Source organism: Scleropages formosus, chromosome 8, assembly GCF_900964775.1.
Source record: "Scleropages formosus chromosome 8, fSclFor1.1, whole genome shotgun sequence".
Taxonomy (NCBI): Eukaryota; Metazoa; Chordata; class Actinopteri; order Osteoglossiformes; family Osteoglossidae; genus Scleropages; species Scleropages formosus.
The window spans coordinates 8,735,689-8,755,853 of NC_041813.1; the positions used below are offsets into that span (position 1 = coordinate 8,735,689).

At 43.0% G+C, this 20,165-nt stretch overlaps 1 protein-coding gene across 5 annotated transcripts in view; it reads left to right on the forward strand.

The window, feature by feature from the left end:
• The first annotated feature begins 1,342 nt into the window (after positions 1–1,342).
• col13a1 (collagen, type XIII, alpha 1) overlaps positions 1,343–20,165 on the forward strand; it is a 96,198-nt gene continuing 77,375 nt past the window's right edge. For all 5 annotated transcript variants that reach the window (XR_001964832.2, XM_018725050.2, XM_018725047.2 and 2 more), the window contains exons 1-2: positions 1,343–2,045; positions 8,925–8,994. Coding sequence is in view for 4 of the 5 variants with exons in the window: in XM_018725050.2 (XP_018580566.2) it covers positions 1,743–2,045; positions 8,925–8,994 (373 nt within the window). In the remaining variant the exon portion in view is untranslated. The remainder of the gene's footprint in view (positions 2,046–8,924; positions 8,995–20,165) is intronic.

Consider the following 20,165-nt stretch of genomic DNA (forward strand, 5'->3'; position numbering starts at 1 on the left):
GTGTGTCCCCTCCCCCCTCCAGCCTTGCATCCTGTGTTGCTGGATTAGGCTCCGGTTTGTCGCAACCTCTGCTTGGTTGAAGCGGTTTCAGTCAAGAGCATTAATGTTGCCATGAAGTAGAGGAATTAAAATGTGCAGAAAATAAGTTTAGTTTAGCCACCCGTATTCCTCAATCAGTTATCACTGGACTTATTTTGTCTTCTCTGCTGGAGGGTTTCGATCCACTTACAATAACACTAGCATGCATTAAATAAACAGACTGTAACCAGGTGAGAGGGACAAGTGGTGCTAGAGAGGGACAGTGACAGCACGATGGAACAACAATCCAAGTGCATCGAATGTGCCACGCCCACACCTTCAGACCAACACGGAACACCTGTGACTCAACGCAGATCGCAGCATAAAAGGCTGCGTCGGACAGCCAGCTGATGCGGAACCTTGATCTGCCTCTTAGTTAGCGACCTTCTCCAGCCCTTTACCTGTTCCTGAACGCCTTCCCCAAACCCGTACCTCGTTCCCCCGATCTACTGCCTCCTTTGGATTATCGACCTCTTGCCTGAACACTGACCTCGCCTTTTGGATCCTCCCTGTTACGACGTTCGCACCTCGAAGACCTTTTGCCCGTCCTCTGACCTCCGCTCTTGGATTTCCCCGAAGACACCACGATCATCGCTCTGCACTTGGGTCCGCCGCCTCCCTCTGACGCGAACATGACAGAATGTACTATGCAAACCTACAGAAATTCTTTTTGCATAGTACAAGATTACTCTGAAAACCACATTCATACAGCTGACTCCTTTGTAAAAGTCAATTAAGTAATTAGGCTTGTATACTAAGTCACTTAACATTCTGTACCTAGACAATTTTTGCTGGTTGTTCAGGTAAGTATGTTGTCCAAGGGTAATTCCCGGTTCCAACCAGGAATAGTCAGATTACAAGGTGACAGCCATAACTTGCATTTAATAATTGCAATAACTTGAAATGAAATCAAAATTTCTTAAACAGAAGTATCCTACGAACAATATCTTTAATTTATACTGCATCCCAATATGTAAATTAAACCGCTTCTGCGAAACATTCATAAAAAAAAATTTGCAGTTGATAACACTGCAGACTTTATGCTTATACTTGTTTTTTGTAGAAGGGAAGGGGCATCATATTTATTGATTTAAGTTAAGGACCCCGCTACGTTCTCGACGTGGCCAAGTAAAGAGACCACCTTAGCCTAGGATTTGCCCTTCCTCCTAAAAATACCCCCCGCCAGCGCAGTGGATCAAAGGCGGAGAGCGGCTCCGGCGCGAACCCCGCCCCCTTGTTTAGCCTAAGTAAAGGAGAGGGAGGAGCCAGCGCCTCCGGTTCAGTAGAAGACCATGGTAACCGCCGCACTTCTGAGGCCAATGTTTCGGGTTTCCGTAAAGACAGGAGTGCAGATCGCGCAGATCTCCTGCCACTGCAGACTCCCTCCGAGCGCCGCGTCGAACGGCAGACCGCTGCTCACCTGCGGATGAATAAACACGCCACTCACAGCGGACAAAAACTGACCGGACCTGATCGACAGAATCATCATGCACTGTCCATTTCTATTAATATTCATCTGAAGAGATTAAAGTAGAGAGGAGCCGGACACTGAAGTGATCTTTGTCTAAGTTCGCAACTTCACAGTATTCACATCTCTCAGTGCTCCAGATGAGCGTTGGGATTTCGTGGCGGATAAAATATTAAATCACTGCAGTGGGGAAGAAATGGAAGACAACCAGAAGCTGGTAGCCGCTTCCAAAGCACGAGTGGGGAGGACATGCGGAGAGCATCCCTGCAGAAAAGCGTCCCGGGGAAGCTCCAGGGAGCTGATTGGCGTGGCGGCGTGCTGCGCGCTCTCGCTGCTCTCCTTGGGGGTTTGCTTTCTCGTGCACCTGAGGACGTCGGAGCTGCAGTCCAGGGTTTTGAATCTGGAGCGGGAGCGGGACACCAGGCTGTCCGCGTGGTTCTCGCCCGACCACCAGGTAGAGCCGGTCATTCTGGGGAGACTCGACCAAATGCTGGAAGAGGTAAGGCTGGGGGGGGGGAGAGAGAGGTGTCCCATGCGCGGGCTTTGGGGGCACATGGCAGGCTATCATCAAGTAGACTCTCGACACAGCTGTAATTATCTTAATCACAGGACCAAAGATAACTCGCATTTTCAGAAGCTCCTAGTAAATCCAATTCCTCTGTAATTTGCAGGCTTAAGTTGCTTTGTTTTTTTTTCTTTATTTTTTTTTTTTTCCCCGAATGGCACCTGTTTATTTTTGCTGTTATTAACCTATTTTATTTACATTTGTATGTATATACTGCAGATACATGTATAGACGCTTCAGCAGAAACTATGATATCACTGATAATTTGCAATGATTACTCTAATAGACTAATACTCTATATAATAATATGCGTGTATTAGATTTGTGCCAGCTAACATTAGTGTTAAATGTAGGTTTGGCACAAAAATCGATTTGCTTGAAATGATTTAGAGCATTTCATTTGATATAATAGTCGAAAAATTATACAGTGCTGATGGTGAGCAACGGTCAGGAAAATACTGAACACAGCGCATTGATAGACATGACAATTCTTTACTTTGTCTGAGGAGCCTTGCGGCAAAGATGTGCTTCGTGTGTTATTAATGTTGGACTTTTTGCAAACTTTTTACAGACACCTACGATTTAAAATTTGAGAAATTGAATAGAAGAGAATGCGCTGATTAAGTACTAAAATTTGTTGCAGTTTTTTTTTTTTTCTTTTTTTTTTAATTTTGCACATTTTTTAAGCAGAGGATTGAAAAACGCAGTTTTGGCCATGATGTTGATGGGATGACATTGACAGGGATGGAGAAGGTAATTCAAATGAAAACTGTAACCTAAACAGCTGTTAAGATCACCTCATCCCCATTGATTTAGTAAGTAGCAGTAAGTGTAACACTGGAGCTCGTCAAATAATTTTCAGTCACGTGATAAATTCGTTGTCTCGTCGCTTTCGATTAAAGCCAGGTAAAATCCAGGTAATAGCATTTCCGCACTGCCCCATTTTGCAAAATAAGTGTGGGGTTAAATTCAAATTGTTTACGCAAGGATAATTGGTCTTTTGCAAAAACATCCCGTTGAGAGCAGCTGTGTTTAAGCGTTTCTGCTCGGTTGTGCTCAGTGAGGATAACAAACGGCGCGAGACGGTGAGCTCCTGACGCGCCGCGCGACCCGGCCTTCACCACCGTTACGTAGCGTAGCGTACCGTTCCTAATGGAACCTTCCCGAACGAACCAGCGGGCTGGCGGCCGCCATGACTCGCACCTACGACCCGTAACCTTCTCCTGGCCTGTCTGCCCACCCGCCCTCCGAGTTCGAGATATGTTGGTTTGACCACAAAAAACAAAACGGATGCTGTAGGTTGGTAGTTTGCTAAGTAAGTAAATTAAATAATTCAAATGTTGTAATTTAAATCTCATCCAGGCTGTTTGCAGGATCATCTGATGATTTCACACATTCTGTTTATTAATCTTTATTTACACCTTTTCAAGGCCGCTTACACTGTCCGATAATAAACTTAGGCAATGATTCACCCATTTCTACAGCAGGGTATTCTTTGTCAGTTCAGGGAAAGTGCTCTGATCAAGGGGTCTACAGGGGCAGGATGAAAACACACAAACTTAAGATTACTAAACAATGACCCCAAACACTGTACTACACACACACACACACACACACACACACACACATTGATTGAAACCGCTTGTCTCAAGTGGGATCGCGGCAAACTGGAGCCTAACCCTGGAGGGCGAGGGGACACACCCAGGACAGGACACCAGTCCATCACAAGGCATCCCAAGCAGGTCTCGAACCCCAGACCCACCAGAGAGCAGGACCCGTTCGAACCCGCTGCACCACCACGCCCCCCTCACCGCTGTACTATTTATCAGTCATTTCCTGAAATTCTTAAGGAGTAATATTTAAGTCGAATATGTCAGCTGCATAATCTTCATCTTTGAAAGCATCAGCAGGGCAGCTCGAAACCATTTGGAAAGCTGCGGGCACCTCCGATTCCTTAGTGTGCTCCTCTCAGCCACTGCTGTTTCAGCGCAGTGTGTGTCCACTGCCAAAAGAGTGTTAACCTTGTTTCATCTAGATGTGGCTGTGGGACACTGTGATTCATCCATTTGTTTGGGACTGTTTATATAAATACCATTTTTAATGTGAAGCAATAACAGATGTTGCTCTTTACATCAGATGGTCATCGATGGTCCACACTAAGCCCCCCCCCCCCCCGGCAGTCTCTTTCAGTATCCATCTTATTTGAATAGTTTTAAAAAATAAGAATATATGTGATCGTATATACGATTAATTTCTTCACAGTAATTTCTGTCCTAACGGTTTCATTTTGAAATGAATAAACCTATAAGGATGTAATCGATGTAACGAGGTGGTAATGTATGGTGAGTAAAAGGGAAGTGAGTGACTGCACACAGCTGCGGTGCAAACTTGGAAAGGTAACGTGAGCTGAGAATTCTGTGCTTGCTCTCTGTGAAAAAGCTCATTTGAGACATGGCATGTGTGTTGACCCTCTCGCCTGCCTAGAAAGGAAAAAGTCCCACACAATCAAGTGTTGTGGATGCCACATATTTCGCTCCAAGTAAACTGAAGCTCTCCCACTTCTGGGGGTATTGCATCACAAATGTGATCTGTTTTCTTCTCCTGTTTCTGCAACAGTGATTAAGGTTCAAAAGTTCAGATTGAAGCTGATTTTTAGCATCTAAACTCTGGTGCAACAGTGTAGGTAGTTTTTATAGACTCAGGTTCTCTGGAATCTAAACATTTAAAAAAAAAAACAGCATTTCCATTTATTTAGTTGACAGTTTTCTCCAAAGTGACCTACTGTGTTAAGCTGTTTACATTGATTAACCTATTTATACAGCAGGGTAACTTTTAGGGAAACCGTTTTAGGGTGAGTGCTTAGCTTAAGGGTACGACAGTAGGGGGTGGGATTCAAACATAAGTCTCTTGGGTGGAAAACGCCAGCACTAACTGTTATGCCACCTGCTGTCCTAGAATTGAAATGCAAAGATTTTTGCGGTAAAAGTTGCGCAACATTAAAGTCACCCCCTCAAACATTAGGGTTGCATGGATATGTCCTCATGTCACCATCACAAAGGCCTGTTTCATGTCAGCAGTTAGCTGGGAAGTGGTCCCTTCTGTCCCAAAAAACCGCCTTGCAGCTCATTTCCTCAGCTTCAGCTTCATATTAGATTCAGCTTGAGCTCCAGGGACACGAGAGGGGGAGAACTGGAGATCAGACCTCCTGATGTGGATCCCTGCTGGTTTCTTAGCGTCAGTGTTTAAACTGTTTAGAGTGCTGAACTGTCTCAGGTGGCCAGGCTGTCGCTAGGGTCAGTCCTGGGCCTTCTTTCTTCTGGGGTTCACTGTTGCTGGCAGGGTGCAGTGCAGCGGGGCTGCATGGTAGGGGTAAATGCTTTGTGTGCTAATAAGTGGAAGGTTATTAAAACACACTCTGGGATGGGAGCCAGATCCACCTTGGGCTGCATCACAATGCATCTACGCCTGGCTCTGCTCAGAATACCCACTGTGTGGTGGTTAACTGACGCAACGTCAGAGATTTTTTTTTCCCCAAGCTATTTGTGGGTTTTTGTCTAAGGTTGACTGACCTGTGCAGCAGTATTCTTTGCTACTGAGTTTTAAGGATCACACATCTGTGTTGGATTTTTTCCATCCCTGATAAGGTGAATTTTGATATACAGAGGGGGACTTTTTTTTTTTCAGCAGAAAAGGTCCTCTGGATATTGCTTCAGTCTTCAATTTAGTCTTTCCTGTGCTTCAATTATACTTTAGTAAGATCAGCACAAAATCCCTCTTCTGGTTGAAGGAGCATTGTTGCTGGTCTAATTGTCCAGAATGGAAAAACAGTAAGAAAATAAGAGCTTGGCAGGAAATCAGTGGAAGTGACTCAATGAACATGATGTTACTCAGCTTGTGCACTGGCCATAAAGCGTAAACAGCCAGCTGTGTTCTAGCACTAAAAGTAGACGTGAAGTAATGCATATAACCGACACCCAACAGTATGACTACATTGTAAGCAGGGATTTAGCGGATACGTAATTGCTTACACTAATAATAATAGACACTTCATCATTTGAATGTTATGTCTTATGTTTTCTTACTGTTTTCCCATTCGGGATAATTAGACCAGCAGCAATGCTCCTTCAACCAGAAGAGGGAACACAACTCTACGTTTATGGTAAAGCACAGATATAGTTCCCCAACACTGTGCATCTTTATGGTCGAAGTTGTTTCTTTTCCATCCATGTTGCTCCATCCACAGCGATATTCACATATCTGAAGGGAAGCTCATGTTGGTTTCTGAGTGTGCACCAGCATAACTTGCAGGCTACAAGCTGTAAAGCATAATTTGTAAATTGCATGAACAATTGCTCACAGGGAACCTATGCCAGAACTGATCAGCACATAACTTGTGACCTATGTACAGCATCTATACCGGCTGTAATGTATATGTGTATCGGATATTGGCAATAATCAGTCACAGCACAGATGTGAAAATGATTCTTTGGGAAAAAGGTCCGGGCTTTAAAACATCTAACTGAAATGTTTTGTGGTTATATTTCCCCTAATCCTTACACTTCTGACTCTATATGTAACTACAACTGTTTTGAGCTACTGCAAGTTCTTGTTCATAATGTTCCTTTTTCACCATAGGTTGTAGAATATTCTAGATGAGTGTAACCTCCTATTAATGGGGGGCACCCAAAAAGGGAGATTGAACTTGTCTCTGTACTATTGAGAAGCTCCAACAGCAGAGACTAGGGGTCTTAGTTATAATCTGACCTCAGAATTGTAAAATGTTTTGTCATCCTTTTAAAATAGGATGTTAAAACCAGATCAAAACCTTGGGCATCAAGTTACCATTAAAGAGAGGAGGCAGAGAGGCGGGGAATGTTCCCCCCCACCCCAATGAACCCTGTCCCAAAAAGCAGAGACTGCTTTAGCTGCTGATTTCCAGTAACTTCACAGTTTATGTCATCACAGTATTCTGTCATTGCCTGTCATCATGTTTTTCTGGCAACAGTCATCTATTAATTAGCTATCTGGATAGAAAGAAATAAAATAAATATGCCATATATCAGCATACTGCAGTCAACAACACAAAATTTTCAGCATGTTGGAATACTTAAGCTCTTATGTTCTTCATATATCAGACTGTGGTTATGAACTTATTTTTTCTTTATTTCTCTTTCTAATGTTAGATTCATCTCAAAGGCTGCGCTGTTTGTATTGAAACAATGTTTAAATAAAAAGGAAATTAACTGAAAAACCACACATTTGATGCAGGTACCTTCAGTACATGCATATTACGTATGGACACGTTAAAAATTCTTTTGATTCAGATATATTTGTAACAGCAGAGTATATCACATTTTCAGAACCTTCTGCACCAGATGACACTGACTGTGCTGCATTTAAAAAGATATAATTTGAATTAAATTCTTTCAATTAAAAGGTTGGCTGTTTTCTACCAAATTTGTTTCACAAATTCTTTTTGAAAATTTTTTAACTGCTGTGAGTTTTTTGAGGTATTTTTAAACTGGCGACAGTTTATCTCCTATTTCCAAACTCATATTAATCCACAGTCCTGGGATGTTGACAGTTGTTACTCTACCCAAATATAGTACTGAACTCCAGTCCATGTCCACAGCTTGAACTTTTCGGAGAGGAATAATAATGGATGAGATGCTGTAGCTGCCCATGCCTGATATATACGTATATATATATATATATATAAAAACATCTCCAGCTCAGTTGAAGACTGGCTAGTGTAAACAAAATGATGGCGAACTCTTCATGCACGGTAAGTCTAAACTTTCCAAGAAGGGGAAAAAACTAAGAACAATTACAATGTATTAAATTAGCTCAACTGTTTTAGATTAATGGGTGGGGACATCCTGTATTATTAAAAGGTTTTCCAAAACAAAAACATAAAAAATCAAGTCCAAAACGGATGAGAAGTTGTATGCTGCTGTTATCGCCATCCACTGGTATGCACTAGTACATTCAGTTCATAGTGGTACATTCTCTTCAGAAAGAATGGCGATATACTACTATGTACGGGGGGTACGGTGACACAACGGGTCTGGCCAGGTTCCGCTCTCTGGTGGGTCTGGGGTTCGGGTCTGGGGTTCGAGTCATCCTTGGGGTGCCTTGCGATGGACTGGCATCCCATCCTGGATGTGCCCCTCTCCCTCCACCCTCATGCACTGTGCTGCTGGATTAAGCCCTGGTTCACCGCAACCCCACAAGTGGTTGTGGACTCTGTGTGTGTACTATGAACTGAATGTACTGCTGTGGATGGAAAGTATCCTTGGATCTTACTGTTTGATGCTGGGAGACCCAGGTGTATGTGATCTGTGTGGTTACAGTTTCATCTGCCTTTCCGAAGCTATCCATGTACCTCTCGCTGTGTTGGGCCTCCAGCAAAGGAGACTTTCTCGCTGACTCCTGCTTTACCGCATGCTTCTAAGTACTGATCGCTTTTGCAGGACACCTGCACGGCTCAGCCCCTGTGAAGCCACTCTTGAGTGTACTTCACTGACTTTATAACATGAAAATAGTTACAGTATGGTGATAATACTCAAGAAAAAAATCATTCATAAACAAAACTTTAATATTTAAGGAACTATTTTGATGGTAAATTAGGCCATGTGCATTATACTGTAGAATGTGTTAAAAAGTTTTCAAGAATGTCTAACGATACAGTTACAATCAGGTTATAACATTCAGCTCTTTCTTAAAATTTTCAGAACATTTACGGTTGGCAGTCCTTGTAAAAATCACTCGATCTGCCAGTAAATTTACTTTCATCTTATCTTCTCCCTGCAGAAGCTGGCAGCGAGGTTGCCCAGGACACGAGAAGCCAGAGAAGCCCCTCACAGCTGCATCTGCCCACCAGGTAGGTCCTTTTATAATGCCCACTATGCACTGTCTGTTATCTCTTTTGCTACTTACAGGCATGACCACTAATCTATGATGCTTCCGTACTTCAGTTTTAAGTTGGGGCCGCTGTATCTCATACTGGTCCGGTTTGCGTGAGCACAGGTTTGAAATCTCTCATTAAAATGGCTAGCAGCCGCAGTGCAAGTAGTGAAAAGTAATTAAGTTAATTAAGTGCAAGTAAGTTAAATTTAAATTAAGTTCAGCCAAGTACTCAACATGAAGATGCGTCTATGCTGGGGATTACACCGGACATGTGTTATACTGAATAACACAGTAACTGGATAAGTTCATTTCCTGCTGAGACTCATGTTCATCTTTTATGATTCAACACAATGTTGCTAAGAAGATGATGTAGGTAGTTGGCTTCAGGCGATGGTTTTTGGGTCATTGCTGTTTGTTAGGTGTTACAGCGCGTCTGAATTAAAAGCCCTTTAGTGCCTTTCTTTGAGTCGAAACTTTATATGTATCTGATCTTATTGACTTAACTTTCTACTGTATTTTTGTCACTATAGAAATGATTTTATTATTTTTTTCCCAGTTCCTTTTTCACCTACTCATACAAGTTAAACAAGCATTATTGCAATAAGTAATTATTATTGCATTGTTTCTAAGATGTTTGCATTTATTCATTTAGTAGACGTACATCTCAGAAATATACAGTGAGTGCATTACATCAACAGAAGGAGAAGCATGGTAGTCTGGTTGCGGTGTAACGAGGGATCAGGTCCTGTAGATATCGGGAGACGATCCATTGATGGTTTTGTAGGCCTTAACTAGTGTCTTGAATTTGATCTGGGCAGCTATAGAAGCCAATGCAGAGAGATGAGGAGTTGTGACACATGGGAACGCTTTGGCAGGTCAAACATGACTCGTACAGCAGTGTTCTGTATCAGCTGGAGAGGTTTGATGGCAAGAAGGCCAAACAGGAGAGAGTTGCAGTAATCCTGGCAGGATAGCACCATGGCTGGAGCAGGAGTTGCATAGAGTTTGTTGTGAGATTTGGGCAGATCCTGCTTATGTTATGCAGGATGTATCAGCAGGACCAGGTTGTGGTTTCAATATGTTAAGAAAAAGACAGACTTAAATCAATCATTACTCTGAGACTTCCAGGCTTTCCTAAGTTATTCATGTACCTCTCACTGTGTTGGGCCTCCGGCAAAGGAGACTTTCTCGCTGACTCCTGATTTACCGTGTGCTTCTAAGCACTGATCACTTTTGCAGGGCCGCAACGAGGCAGACAAAATGAGTGCCTCCTCCAGTTTGATAGAGAGCTTTCGACAGGAGGACGGACCAGCTGAGAGGTGAAGGGCCTCTGTTTTGGAGAGGTTAAATTGTAGGTGGTGATCAGACATCCAGGCAAAGATATCCGAGAGGCGGACAGCGACGTGCAAGGAAAAAGCTCCGGGAGGAAAAGATAAGAAGAGCTGAGTATTGTTGATTTCACATAAACCTCCGTGGAGCTGATTGCTTCAGTCATGAATTCAGCTGTTGATTATCTTGATGAAAATGTTTATCAAGCGTTTATTCAGCAGCTGCCTGCATTTAAGCAACTGTGCGTGAGCATTAGTAATAAAGGAGGCCAGGAAGACACACACACACATTTTCAGAACCGCTTATCCCATACGGGGTCACGGAGCCAACCCGGTAACAGAGGGCATAAGGCCGGAGGGGGAGGGGACACACCCAGGACGGGATGCCAGTCCATCGCAAGGCACCCCAAGCGGGACTCGAACCCCAGACCCACCGGAGAGCAGGACTGCGGTCCAACCCACTGCGCCACTGCGCCACCGCACCCCCATATGCCAGGAAGACAACTAAGACAAATAAACATGGCACCTGCGGTGTAACGTGTCCAGAATTTCTTGCAGACTTCATGGTAGTGTCCTGACAGTGTATTGTTTGTATTGTTTTCTCTCTGAGCGGTATGGGTTTCTTTGCTGGCCAAGGGGATGGTGCCCTCAGGCCATGACAGGTGCGGATGTATTTAAGAGCTGCGTTGTCGGAGTGACCTGTGGGCTGTGGTGCTGTCATCAGGTATTTTTGGACACAGAGGGTACTGGCTTTGTAGCCGTCCCATAATGTGTCCTTCCCTACCTGTTTTACAGGGGATGGGGAGGGAGTCTGCGCAGTATACTTTCAAATAAGACACCTTATCAAAATAAACAAATCGTACAAAAGGAATGTTTATTTATATTTTTTAATTACTTATTTCTGGGGTAAGTCACATATATGGTGCTGTGGGACGGAGCTTCCTACCCTTCGTCTAACTGCGCCCACCATTTTGCCCACCAACTGGTGTTAGTGGTTAAACAAGCAGGTGATTGTATATGCGCATGCTTGTGTGTCTGTGTATTTCTAGTGTGGGAACCAGGGAATCGGAAGCTGACACACCTCTGTGCTAATCGGAAGTGTCAGTGGGCAGCTGGGTGTTAACTGGCTGCTCGGTGTCTACGCACATCTGCGGTAGCCGGTTAAGGTGAGCTGGGTGCACTTTGTCTTGTTGAGTTTCTCTTTGCTGGTGGGTGTTAGAACCCTTCAAAAGGAGTATCCCAAATGGTGCTGTGATTTAAAAAAAAAAAAAAAACAGCCTGGGTAGGTTGCTTGGATTCTTCAAGTCACGCTGCTCTGACTCTTTTATTTAGGAAAAAAAAAAAAAAAAAAAAACTTGCATTCACTTTGGCAGTGGAAGTTTTAACGTGTCGCCCTGCCACGTCCCTCTCCGCAGGTCCCGTTCCACGTACATCAGTCCCTCAGAACGGCAGTGTGTATGTTCCACGGAAATGAGTGCATGTGCAGCATTCTCACTACAGCCCGTCCTTGCGTTTCCTCTGCGGTGCTATCTTTTCACTGCCTCGCACTTTACAGTCAGGGTCTTCAAACAAAATTATGCCACAGAATTTGCATCTTTACCGCTCTGGTTACGTATCACGTGGTTATGTTTTCCGCCCCATGGCGGCTCGCCCTTTGATCACGCCGCAGACGGTCAGTGTTCTTTCGCCTGTGTGAGTGACGCTTTTCTGCCGCCTGCCCGAAGCTGTCTGATCGTCATAGATTTTACTATAAATATGGTTGAACAATGGCGTGCTGCGGCTTTGTGTCACTAGAGTCCACTCTCCAGCAGCAGAGACTGGGTGGAGGTGGGAGGAGCAGGGTGGGGCAGAATCCGGGCAATGTGCTCTGCTCCATGTCCACCTGTCTCCCGTCAATCATCCCAGCACACAGAGTGCGAATGGCTTTCATTCCTTTGTTTATTTTCAGTGCCAGTCGAGGCATAGCTGAGCCCCGTGTATACACCCCATCTCCCTGTCTCCCCTTTCGGGACTATGCGCAGGAAGTGGATCCAAGAGCTATTGTTTGGTGACATTCAAAAGCATGGGACACGCACATGGGTGAAATTATGGTTTGTTCCCGTTCAGATGATGACAAGGACACAGGCCTTCCAAGCTGTTTCGCCCCCTTCGGCAAACAGCACAGGATTATTTTGGATCTGTTGATAAACTACCTGCATGTTATTTTTGACACAACATTTGACTGCTGTAAGTTTACTTACATACTGTAAAGTCAGATCTTATTCCTCTGCAGCGGTGCAGGTGCTACAGGTTTCACTGGCGGCACACATTTGGCTTCAAGGACAAAGATTTATTCTGGGTCTGAGCTGGTTGTAATTGGCTGCGAGCTCTTGCTCGTTGGCTGAAATTTCTGGAAGGGTGTCGGGTGACATGCCGTAAATAATTTAGTTCTTGCCAACATTCTGAGTAATTAATTCAGTGATTACATACATGAAGTGGGCTTAAGTTCCATAGGTGATAAACAAGATTATTGCATTATTATTCTGAGGCAATGAAAAAATTACATGGTTTCATTGCTACATTAGAAAGTGCACTTGAATAATGCGCTCCGGAGACCTTAAAATCTTTTAAGAGATATCAAACAATTGGGAATTACCCTTAGAGTAATGATGGACACTTTGTTCATTGAAGCAGATAATGGGACTTGAATTTTTTGCCCTTCTCATAATCATCTTTCTGTACAGCATCCTATGTCCGTAGAATTCTGGAGCCGGTAGAATGTTAGTACACACATTTAGGGCACTCATTTAGTCATATCAGTTGTACAGTAGAAAATAAGTGTTCCACATCAAATTTCAGAAGTCATAGCAGTAATAAGTGGTTTTTACTCTACGGCACCTTTATGTAAAGACGTAAATAATAAAAAGTGTGCATGTACGAGATATCCAACTCAATGGTATTTTTGTCTGCTGAGTTCTACGCAAGAGTAGCTGAAGTATGCGAAAGAGGGTGAGCAGAAGTGCCTGTGCAGATGTCTGAAGTGACGAACATGATTTGGACTCTCGGTGGGTGATCCCTTTGCCATGACCTCACGTCACGTTATTCATGTTACCTACTGTATTCACGCAATGTTTGCAACACTTTTGCACTGCAATTTTAGAATGTATGTAACAAATTTAATTTAAGAAAATGTAGGAAGGTTATCAGGATTCATCTGTGCTGCGTTTGATGCACCTACTTGAGCGATGAACATCGGTGCATCAAGTGGAAAGCAACAAACTAGGTTTACTTAAGAGTCACATGTCTGCAACTATGTCTTTTTCTCCTAATTTAACGCACAAATTGTGTTTTCGCTTAGATGTACGTCGCTTTGGAGGAAAGCGTCTGCTAAATGAAGTTAATCTACTGTAATGTAAATGTATTTTAATAGCCTAAACTGGACTCAAACTGATGAACAATATATAGTAATCACTTTCCAGGACCTTACAAGAACAGATGTAACACCTGGATTATGAACGGGTTCCGTTCCTAAGTGTGCCTTTAAGTCGGATTTGCACGGAAGTCGGAACAGTTAGGTACAGTTCGTGTCTAATGTCAGTGAGTCAAATGTTTGTCTTAGTATATAGTATATCGTATACATTTGTACACATAAAAAACATTAAACACTTCCAGATACACTAAAACATCTTTAACATAATACAGTAATAATAATACAATGTAATGAGAATAATGATAATAATAATAATAATAATAATAAATGGTACTACAGTGTTTATAATAGAGAGGAGGAGGAGAGAGAATGTGTGTGTAAGTGTGTGTAGGTATAAAAAACATTAAAGAAACTTTCATGTCTGCTTTTCCAATGTTAGTTGGTGTTTCACCTTTTTCCTATCGCTTTTTTTTCCACTTTAGTTTTAGTCGTGATCGTTTTCCTTTTCTTTGATGCATCACCGTTACTTGGATCACATTTACATTGATTGACAGGTTTGGTTAAAACCAAATACGATAACACATGAGACACTGTTATCAAGAGACTGAGGGAGGTGTGTGGACCCAGTCGCGGGATCTTTATTGTCGGTACGCAAGGGAGCAGGCGAGATTCGTGGTCGGGAACAGGCGTGGGTCGGTCAATGCAGAAATGTAGATCTCGGGCCCCAAAAGTTGGGGAGAATCCGATGTCGTAGTCGAGGAGGCAGTGCAAATGTCGGGAGCAGTGGACATCAGGAGTGGGATCGAGGGATTGAGGAGAACGAGGGACTTGGAAGGACGGGTAGGTTGTTATGGATTCACTTGAGAGCGCTGGAGAGGTAGGTTTCTCAAATGAGATTCCGCAACCAGGCTGTGCAGGTGCGGCTTCTTAATACCCTGCTCCTCTGATTTCGGGTAGGCACGGACGTTTGGGACGAGGTCGTGAGCGTGACAGTCCAACTGAAAGGAATGAAGTCTTAGTCCTACCTTGGGTTCATGCACCCACGAGCCATCAAACTGCTATAGGCTCGCAGTGTTTTGATCCACGTTGCAAAGTAGTGCCCATTTGTTATTACGCACCATTGTATGTAATTAAAATTTTTAATATAATAGGTTTTATATTTACATGTACATTTAGATTTATTCATTTAGCAGATGCTTTTCTCCAAATAGAAAATACAATGCGTGCATTACATTAGCAGAAAGAGAGACGTAGATGCAGACATGTGATTCTTAATTGCAGGTAGTTTGTTGCTTTCCACCATATGAACCAATGTTCGTCGCACAGGTGGCTGCATAAAACTGTATCACAATATTCACGATTCCTGATCACCTTCCTAGTAATATACATATATTTTTTAAATGGGGGGTGGATCGTAACTATGGGTTGTACTTAAGTCGGACGTTCGTAACCCAGGGACTGTCTGTAAATAATTTTTAATGAAATAATTTGTTCTTAAATACTGAGCATAAAACTTAAGATCGAAACAGTTGTTGTAGTCCAACTGAATACTTTTTCTCAGACTAAACTAACTTTTTGATAAAAAATTTGTGAAATAGGTATCTGTAGTATTTGTGAACAATCTAGCTTTGCACAGCCTGGATGGCATCAAGGTATTCTGTTTATTTTTTATTTCCAGCAGAAGCATCATTTAAATTATTTATTTCATATACTAGTAGCACTGCTGTCTCACGGTGCCTGGGTGGCGCGAGAGGACATGGGTTCGATCCCCGCTCAGTCTGTGTGGAGATTATATCTTCTCCCCGTGTCTGCGTGGGTTTCCTCCCACAGTCCAAAGACATGCTTCTGAGGTTCACCCATAGTGTGTGAGTGACACAGAGAGAGAGTGTTCCACTGATGTACGGATGAATAACCCATTGTAAGCAGTGTATCTAGCAGTGTAAGTCACCTTGGTGAATACGGTGTGTGGGCTGATAACACTACATAGGATTTATTGGAAGTCGCTTTGGGGAAAAGCGTCTTCTAAATAAATAAATGTAAAAAAAACATTAGAGAAGTTGTTAAAAACCTGTCCACCAGCTCCTCTCTGAAATTATTCATAATATTATTTAATTGTTCTGAAAAACTGAATAAAATATGGCTAAAATCAGCTATACAGAAAAACCATAACTAGTTATGTGAAGGGTAAATATCAGTATTTATGCTTTCTAAATTTGCTTTGTTTTTTTAGTTATTTAGTTGACTTATTGTCGTATTGTAGCAATTTATGTGTACATTTATAAGGCCAGCGGTTACAGCCATGGCTACACTATTACTAAATGGCAAAAGCACAACGACTGTAGATAAATTGTCAATAAAATTAAAAATTTAAGGCACTCTATGATAGATTTGTGTAGAACCTGCATATTATTCACATTTTATTTTATGTATATGTAATGCTAACCAATATATCCAGTTTACCCCCCCAGCTTGGAGCTTAGCCCTCAACTACCCATGTATGAGCATATACTTTTAAACAGCAGCTAAACAGATATCATTAGATTGCTGCCAAAACAACTTACGAGTGAATCTAATGTATGTATTTTTAATGTTTGTGTAAGTAGTATTGAAAGTAGCTATAGTTGCATATAATAAAAAAAGTTTTACAGTTGTATATAATAAAACAAAACTGATCAGTTCTAAATTCCGATGCTGTGAGAAGTTTTAAAATACAAGATCGAATTTATTAGTTCAGGGACAATAAGACACAAGGTCAGTTCACTCAAAATAGAAAGAGGTCTGTTTTTTAATGCAGTATTATATAAGGTAATTTACTTGAGAATTAACTATGCATTGATTCTTTATTGCATCTGTTCGTCTGTCCAATTAAACAGCCCTGTTAAGAGAATTTATATGTATTTGTTATTAAGAAAATAACATGTGATAAAGGAATGTAGGGACAAGTGACTGTAAGGATGTAGAGAATGTCTTATTGAGTACAAAAAGTCTGTCAAGGGTAAATTCCAGAAAATAATAACATTGAGCTAAATGATGATACGCTTTCCTGGAATATCACTAATGTAGACAAATAAAATTGTCTTCAAGCTTTGTTTTACTTTCAGATATGTTTGCTTGAAATTAAAATGGTCTGATGGTGCTATCTTAGGAAGTGTGTCATTTCCACTGACTCAGCAGCTTTCTGGAACATCCGGAATGGCTGTGTCCACCTTGGCTTCTATAACTTTCTAGAATAGAGTGTGATGGATGCTCACATCCCCTTTCTGGGTACTGATCTGAGGGGAGGGTCATACGGGATTGCAGAAGGCAAGGGATAAAGACCTTCAAAGCGCATGGCTGGGAATGGGGGAAGTTGGATTTGACAGTTTACCTGGACATGGTCCGACAGGAAGCCACTGCTGGAGTGTATGTAACCGTAGCTGGTGGCAAGGTCTGGCAGCCTGGCATAGCTCTCATAGCTTTAATGGGGTGAGGGGCACAGGAGAAGACAGACAGCTTTCGTTGTGCCCCCCCATCCTGCTTGCTGTCTCTGACTATAGCCACAGAGGTAGCAAAGGGATAACATACTTGCACGTGCTGATTCATGGCTATGTCTCCGGGAGGTTGTCTGCGAGGTGGATGTGAACAGTTGTGTTAGATGGGCTCTCCTTCAACAGCGATACCACACATGCAGAAGTAGTAAGGTGGGCTATCATAAGAGGATATGTGATGAGATGATTAATGAAGGACTTTTCAGATGTTGCCATCTTAAGCAAACATACAACGATGGTATCTACAGTAACCTCTCCACAATGTTATTCTATTCAGTTCTTACAAAGGTGAATTACAAAGGGTGCTGATATTCAACATTCATTAGACTCACATGGCGACTTTGCGTTCTCTTTTTTGTCCAAAATGAGTTAGTCGATGTAAAATATCAAGCGTTCGCTTCAGTTTAGATTGTTCTAGACTGTTGCGGATGGCTGTAGGCGGGAGGTATTGCGCAATCATTTTCAACTCGGCAAAGTCAAAATACAAAACCTGAGCTAAGACAACAAGGTTGGTTGGTGTGAGAATGTATGACCAAAAGGTGAAGCATTTTTAAGATGCAAGGACCAGTTCTTTGACACTATGAAATGTTGACACTATTCCGATATTGGCTCATGAATTACAAAACAAGTATATTTATGGTATAACGTCCAGGAATGTCTGTGTTCTTAATTGTGTGCACTGTGTAGTGCTATATATCAAACTGTTGGCATAAACTGACTTTGCTGTTGTTCTTCTCTCGTTATACCCCCTAGCCTTTTGCAACAGAGCAAAGATGTGCTAAGTAGAAGAATGATCTTCCCAACTATTACAAACTTATCATTGGCAGAGTTCCTTTTTGGCCTGGCTTGCTTGTCCACTGGTGCTCTTAGCAACGGTGACAGAAATACTGCTCCATGCCCCCTTTGCTGGTACTGACTGCCTTTGTCTCCTGTTCTACCAGTGGACAAGGAGCAGTTCAGTGTAGTGACAGGGGACAATGATATCCTGCAGAGTCTCGCACTGTTGGGGGGTCTACTAAGAGAAACACATAGTTGGTACTCTATTAACAATATGCAGTCCTTTTGGCAGCAAAGGTCAACTCAGATAATAGATGGTGAAATGCATTCTTCCATTAGATGAAAAGAGCAATATGCTGTTACCATTTAAATCGGCTTTATCGCGGCTTTGCTTTTTCCAGCCGCAGATTATAACCAGCGGAGTCTCGGCTGTTCCTTGAAATACGCTGGGCAGGCGGTGGGAATGCTCGGTAGTAATTACATGTGGTACTGATAGATACAGTAGTGTCCTTCTGATCACCTGTCTTCACTGGTGGTTGGCTTCATCTGCTTTTTGGTCCCCAAGGAGGAAAGCCTTCCGCGGGCACCTGTATCGCAACCGTGGTGTCTTTTCTGTTGCGTAAGCCACACTTCTTGGAGCTACGGCGTGTAAGTCAGACCCCCGGCACGCTGGCCATGCAGAGTATGTCCCACACAGGCCTTGATGACAGAGCAAAGCCGCCCGCACCCAGGGAAGGGTGAAAGGGTTTTTGACATGGGGGGGGGGGGGGTCACCCAAATTAACCAACTGCAGTAACGCCTGTTAATCTAGGTGCTTATTTATTTATTTATTTAGAAGTGCACCCTGCAGATGTTAATGCAGTTAAAAAGACCCTATTGGCCCTGTAAACAAGAAGCTTCTTCTCGTCTTCATTGTGGGGGTGGGGTAAGGAGTTGCGGGGGTGGTTATTTAAGGAGTCCCAAGTTCACCTTGACATCTCTGCTGACAGGAAGAGGGCCTGTCATATCCCCTTTCTTCACCCGTGATTAGTTTTCAGTACAGCTGCCGACGTGTGGCCTTACTTGGGGCGCTGTGGCCTGGTGCAGCGGGCAGAGGCCTGTTGGCCTGAGAGTGCAGTCTGGCAATCTAGAGTGAAAATTGAACACATGAGCAGCCAGAGCCCATCAGGGAAATGAAATGAAGCTATGAAGAAAAGAGAGCAGATCAAGAAAGTATTGGGAAGCGGATGAGATGGGAGGAAGGAGATGGAGGCAGGTGGGGCGCAAGTGACATGTACAGTGGGAGGGAGCCACCTGGTATATGCGTAAGAGCTCATTTTGCTCAAAGGGCAAGCTGCTTCCCAGCCGCGTCCTCCCTGACTGAGCCTCAGAGGAGCGCTCATATCCGAAACTTGTTAGCAACTTGTTTGCGAAGCTCTGCTGGCCGAGGGTGTAGCTGTCCGGATGTGGCGCCTTACGGGGGCTGCTTTCGCTGCAGCAGATCACCAAGGATGGCAGCAGTGCATATGTGAGAACCAGCACAGGACATACAGGAATATTTCAGTTATGACCGAGAGTGTATTTCTTACATTTAATTTAGTGTTACAATGAGTATGTAACCCTTTGAGCACCACTGCATTCAATCCATAGAGTACGTTGACATTTATGCTGGCTTTTGGTAGTTTTAACAATGGTTGTCGCAGTGTCTGTAATCTTAGGGAAACTTTTTTGCTGCGATACCAAGGACAGCTTCAGTGCACTTATATTTATTCATTTACATTTATTTGTTTAGTTGATGCGCTCCTCCAAAACGGCTTACGGTGTTAAGGTGCTGACAGTTATTTTACCCATTTATACAACTGGGTAATGTTACTGGAGCAATTTGGAGTAAGTACCTTGCTCGAGGGTATTACAGCTGGAGGTGGGAATCTGGGATTCTTATTCAATTTTCCCACTGTATGCAGTGGGGAGAAATATTGACCAGCACATTATTTTTTATGCAGGCAAGCGAAACGGCTGCCTGGCAAATGGACTATTTCTGCTGATTTGGTTCATTGAAGCTATTTAGTCTTACGCTGCTGATGTTGCGTGCATGTTTGTTGATAATAGGCTTCCTCAGAGTATG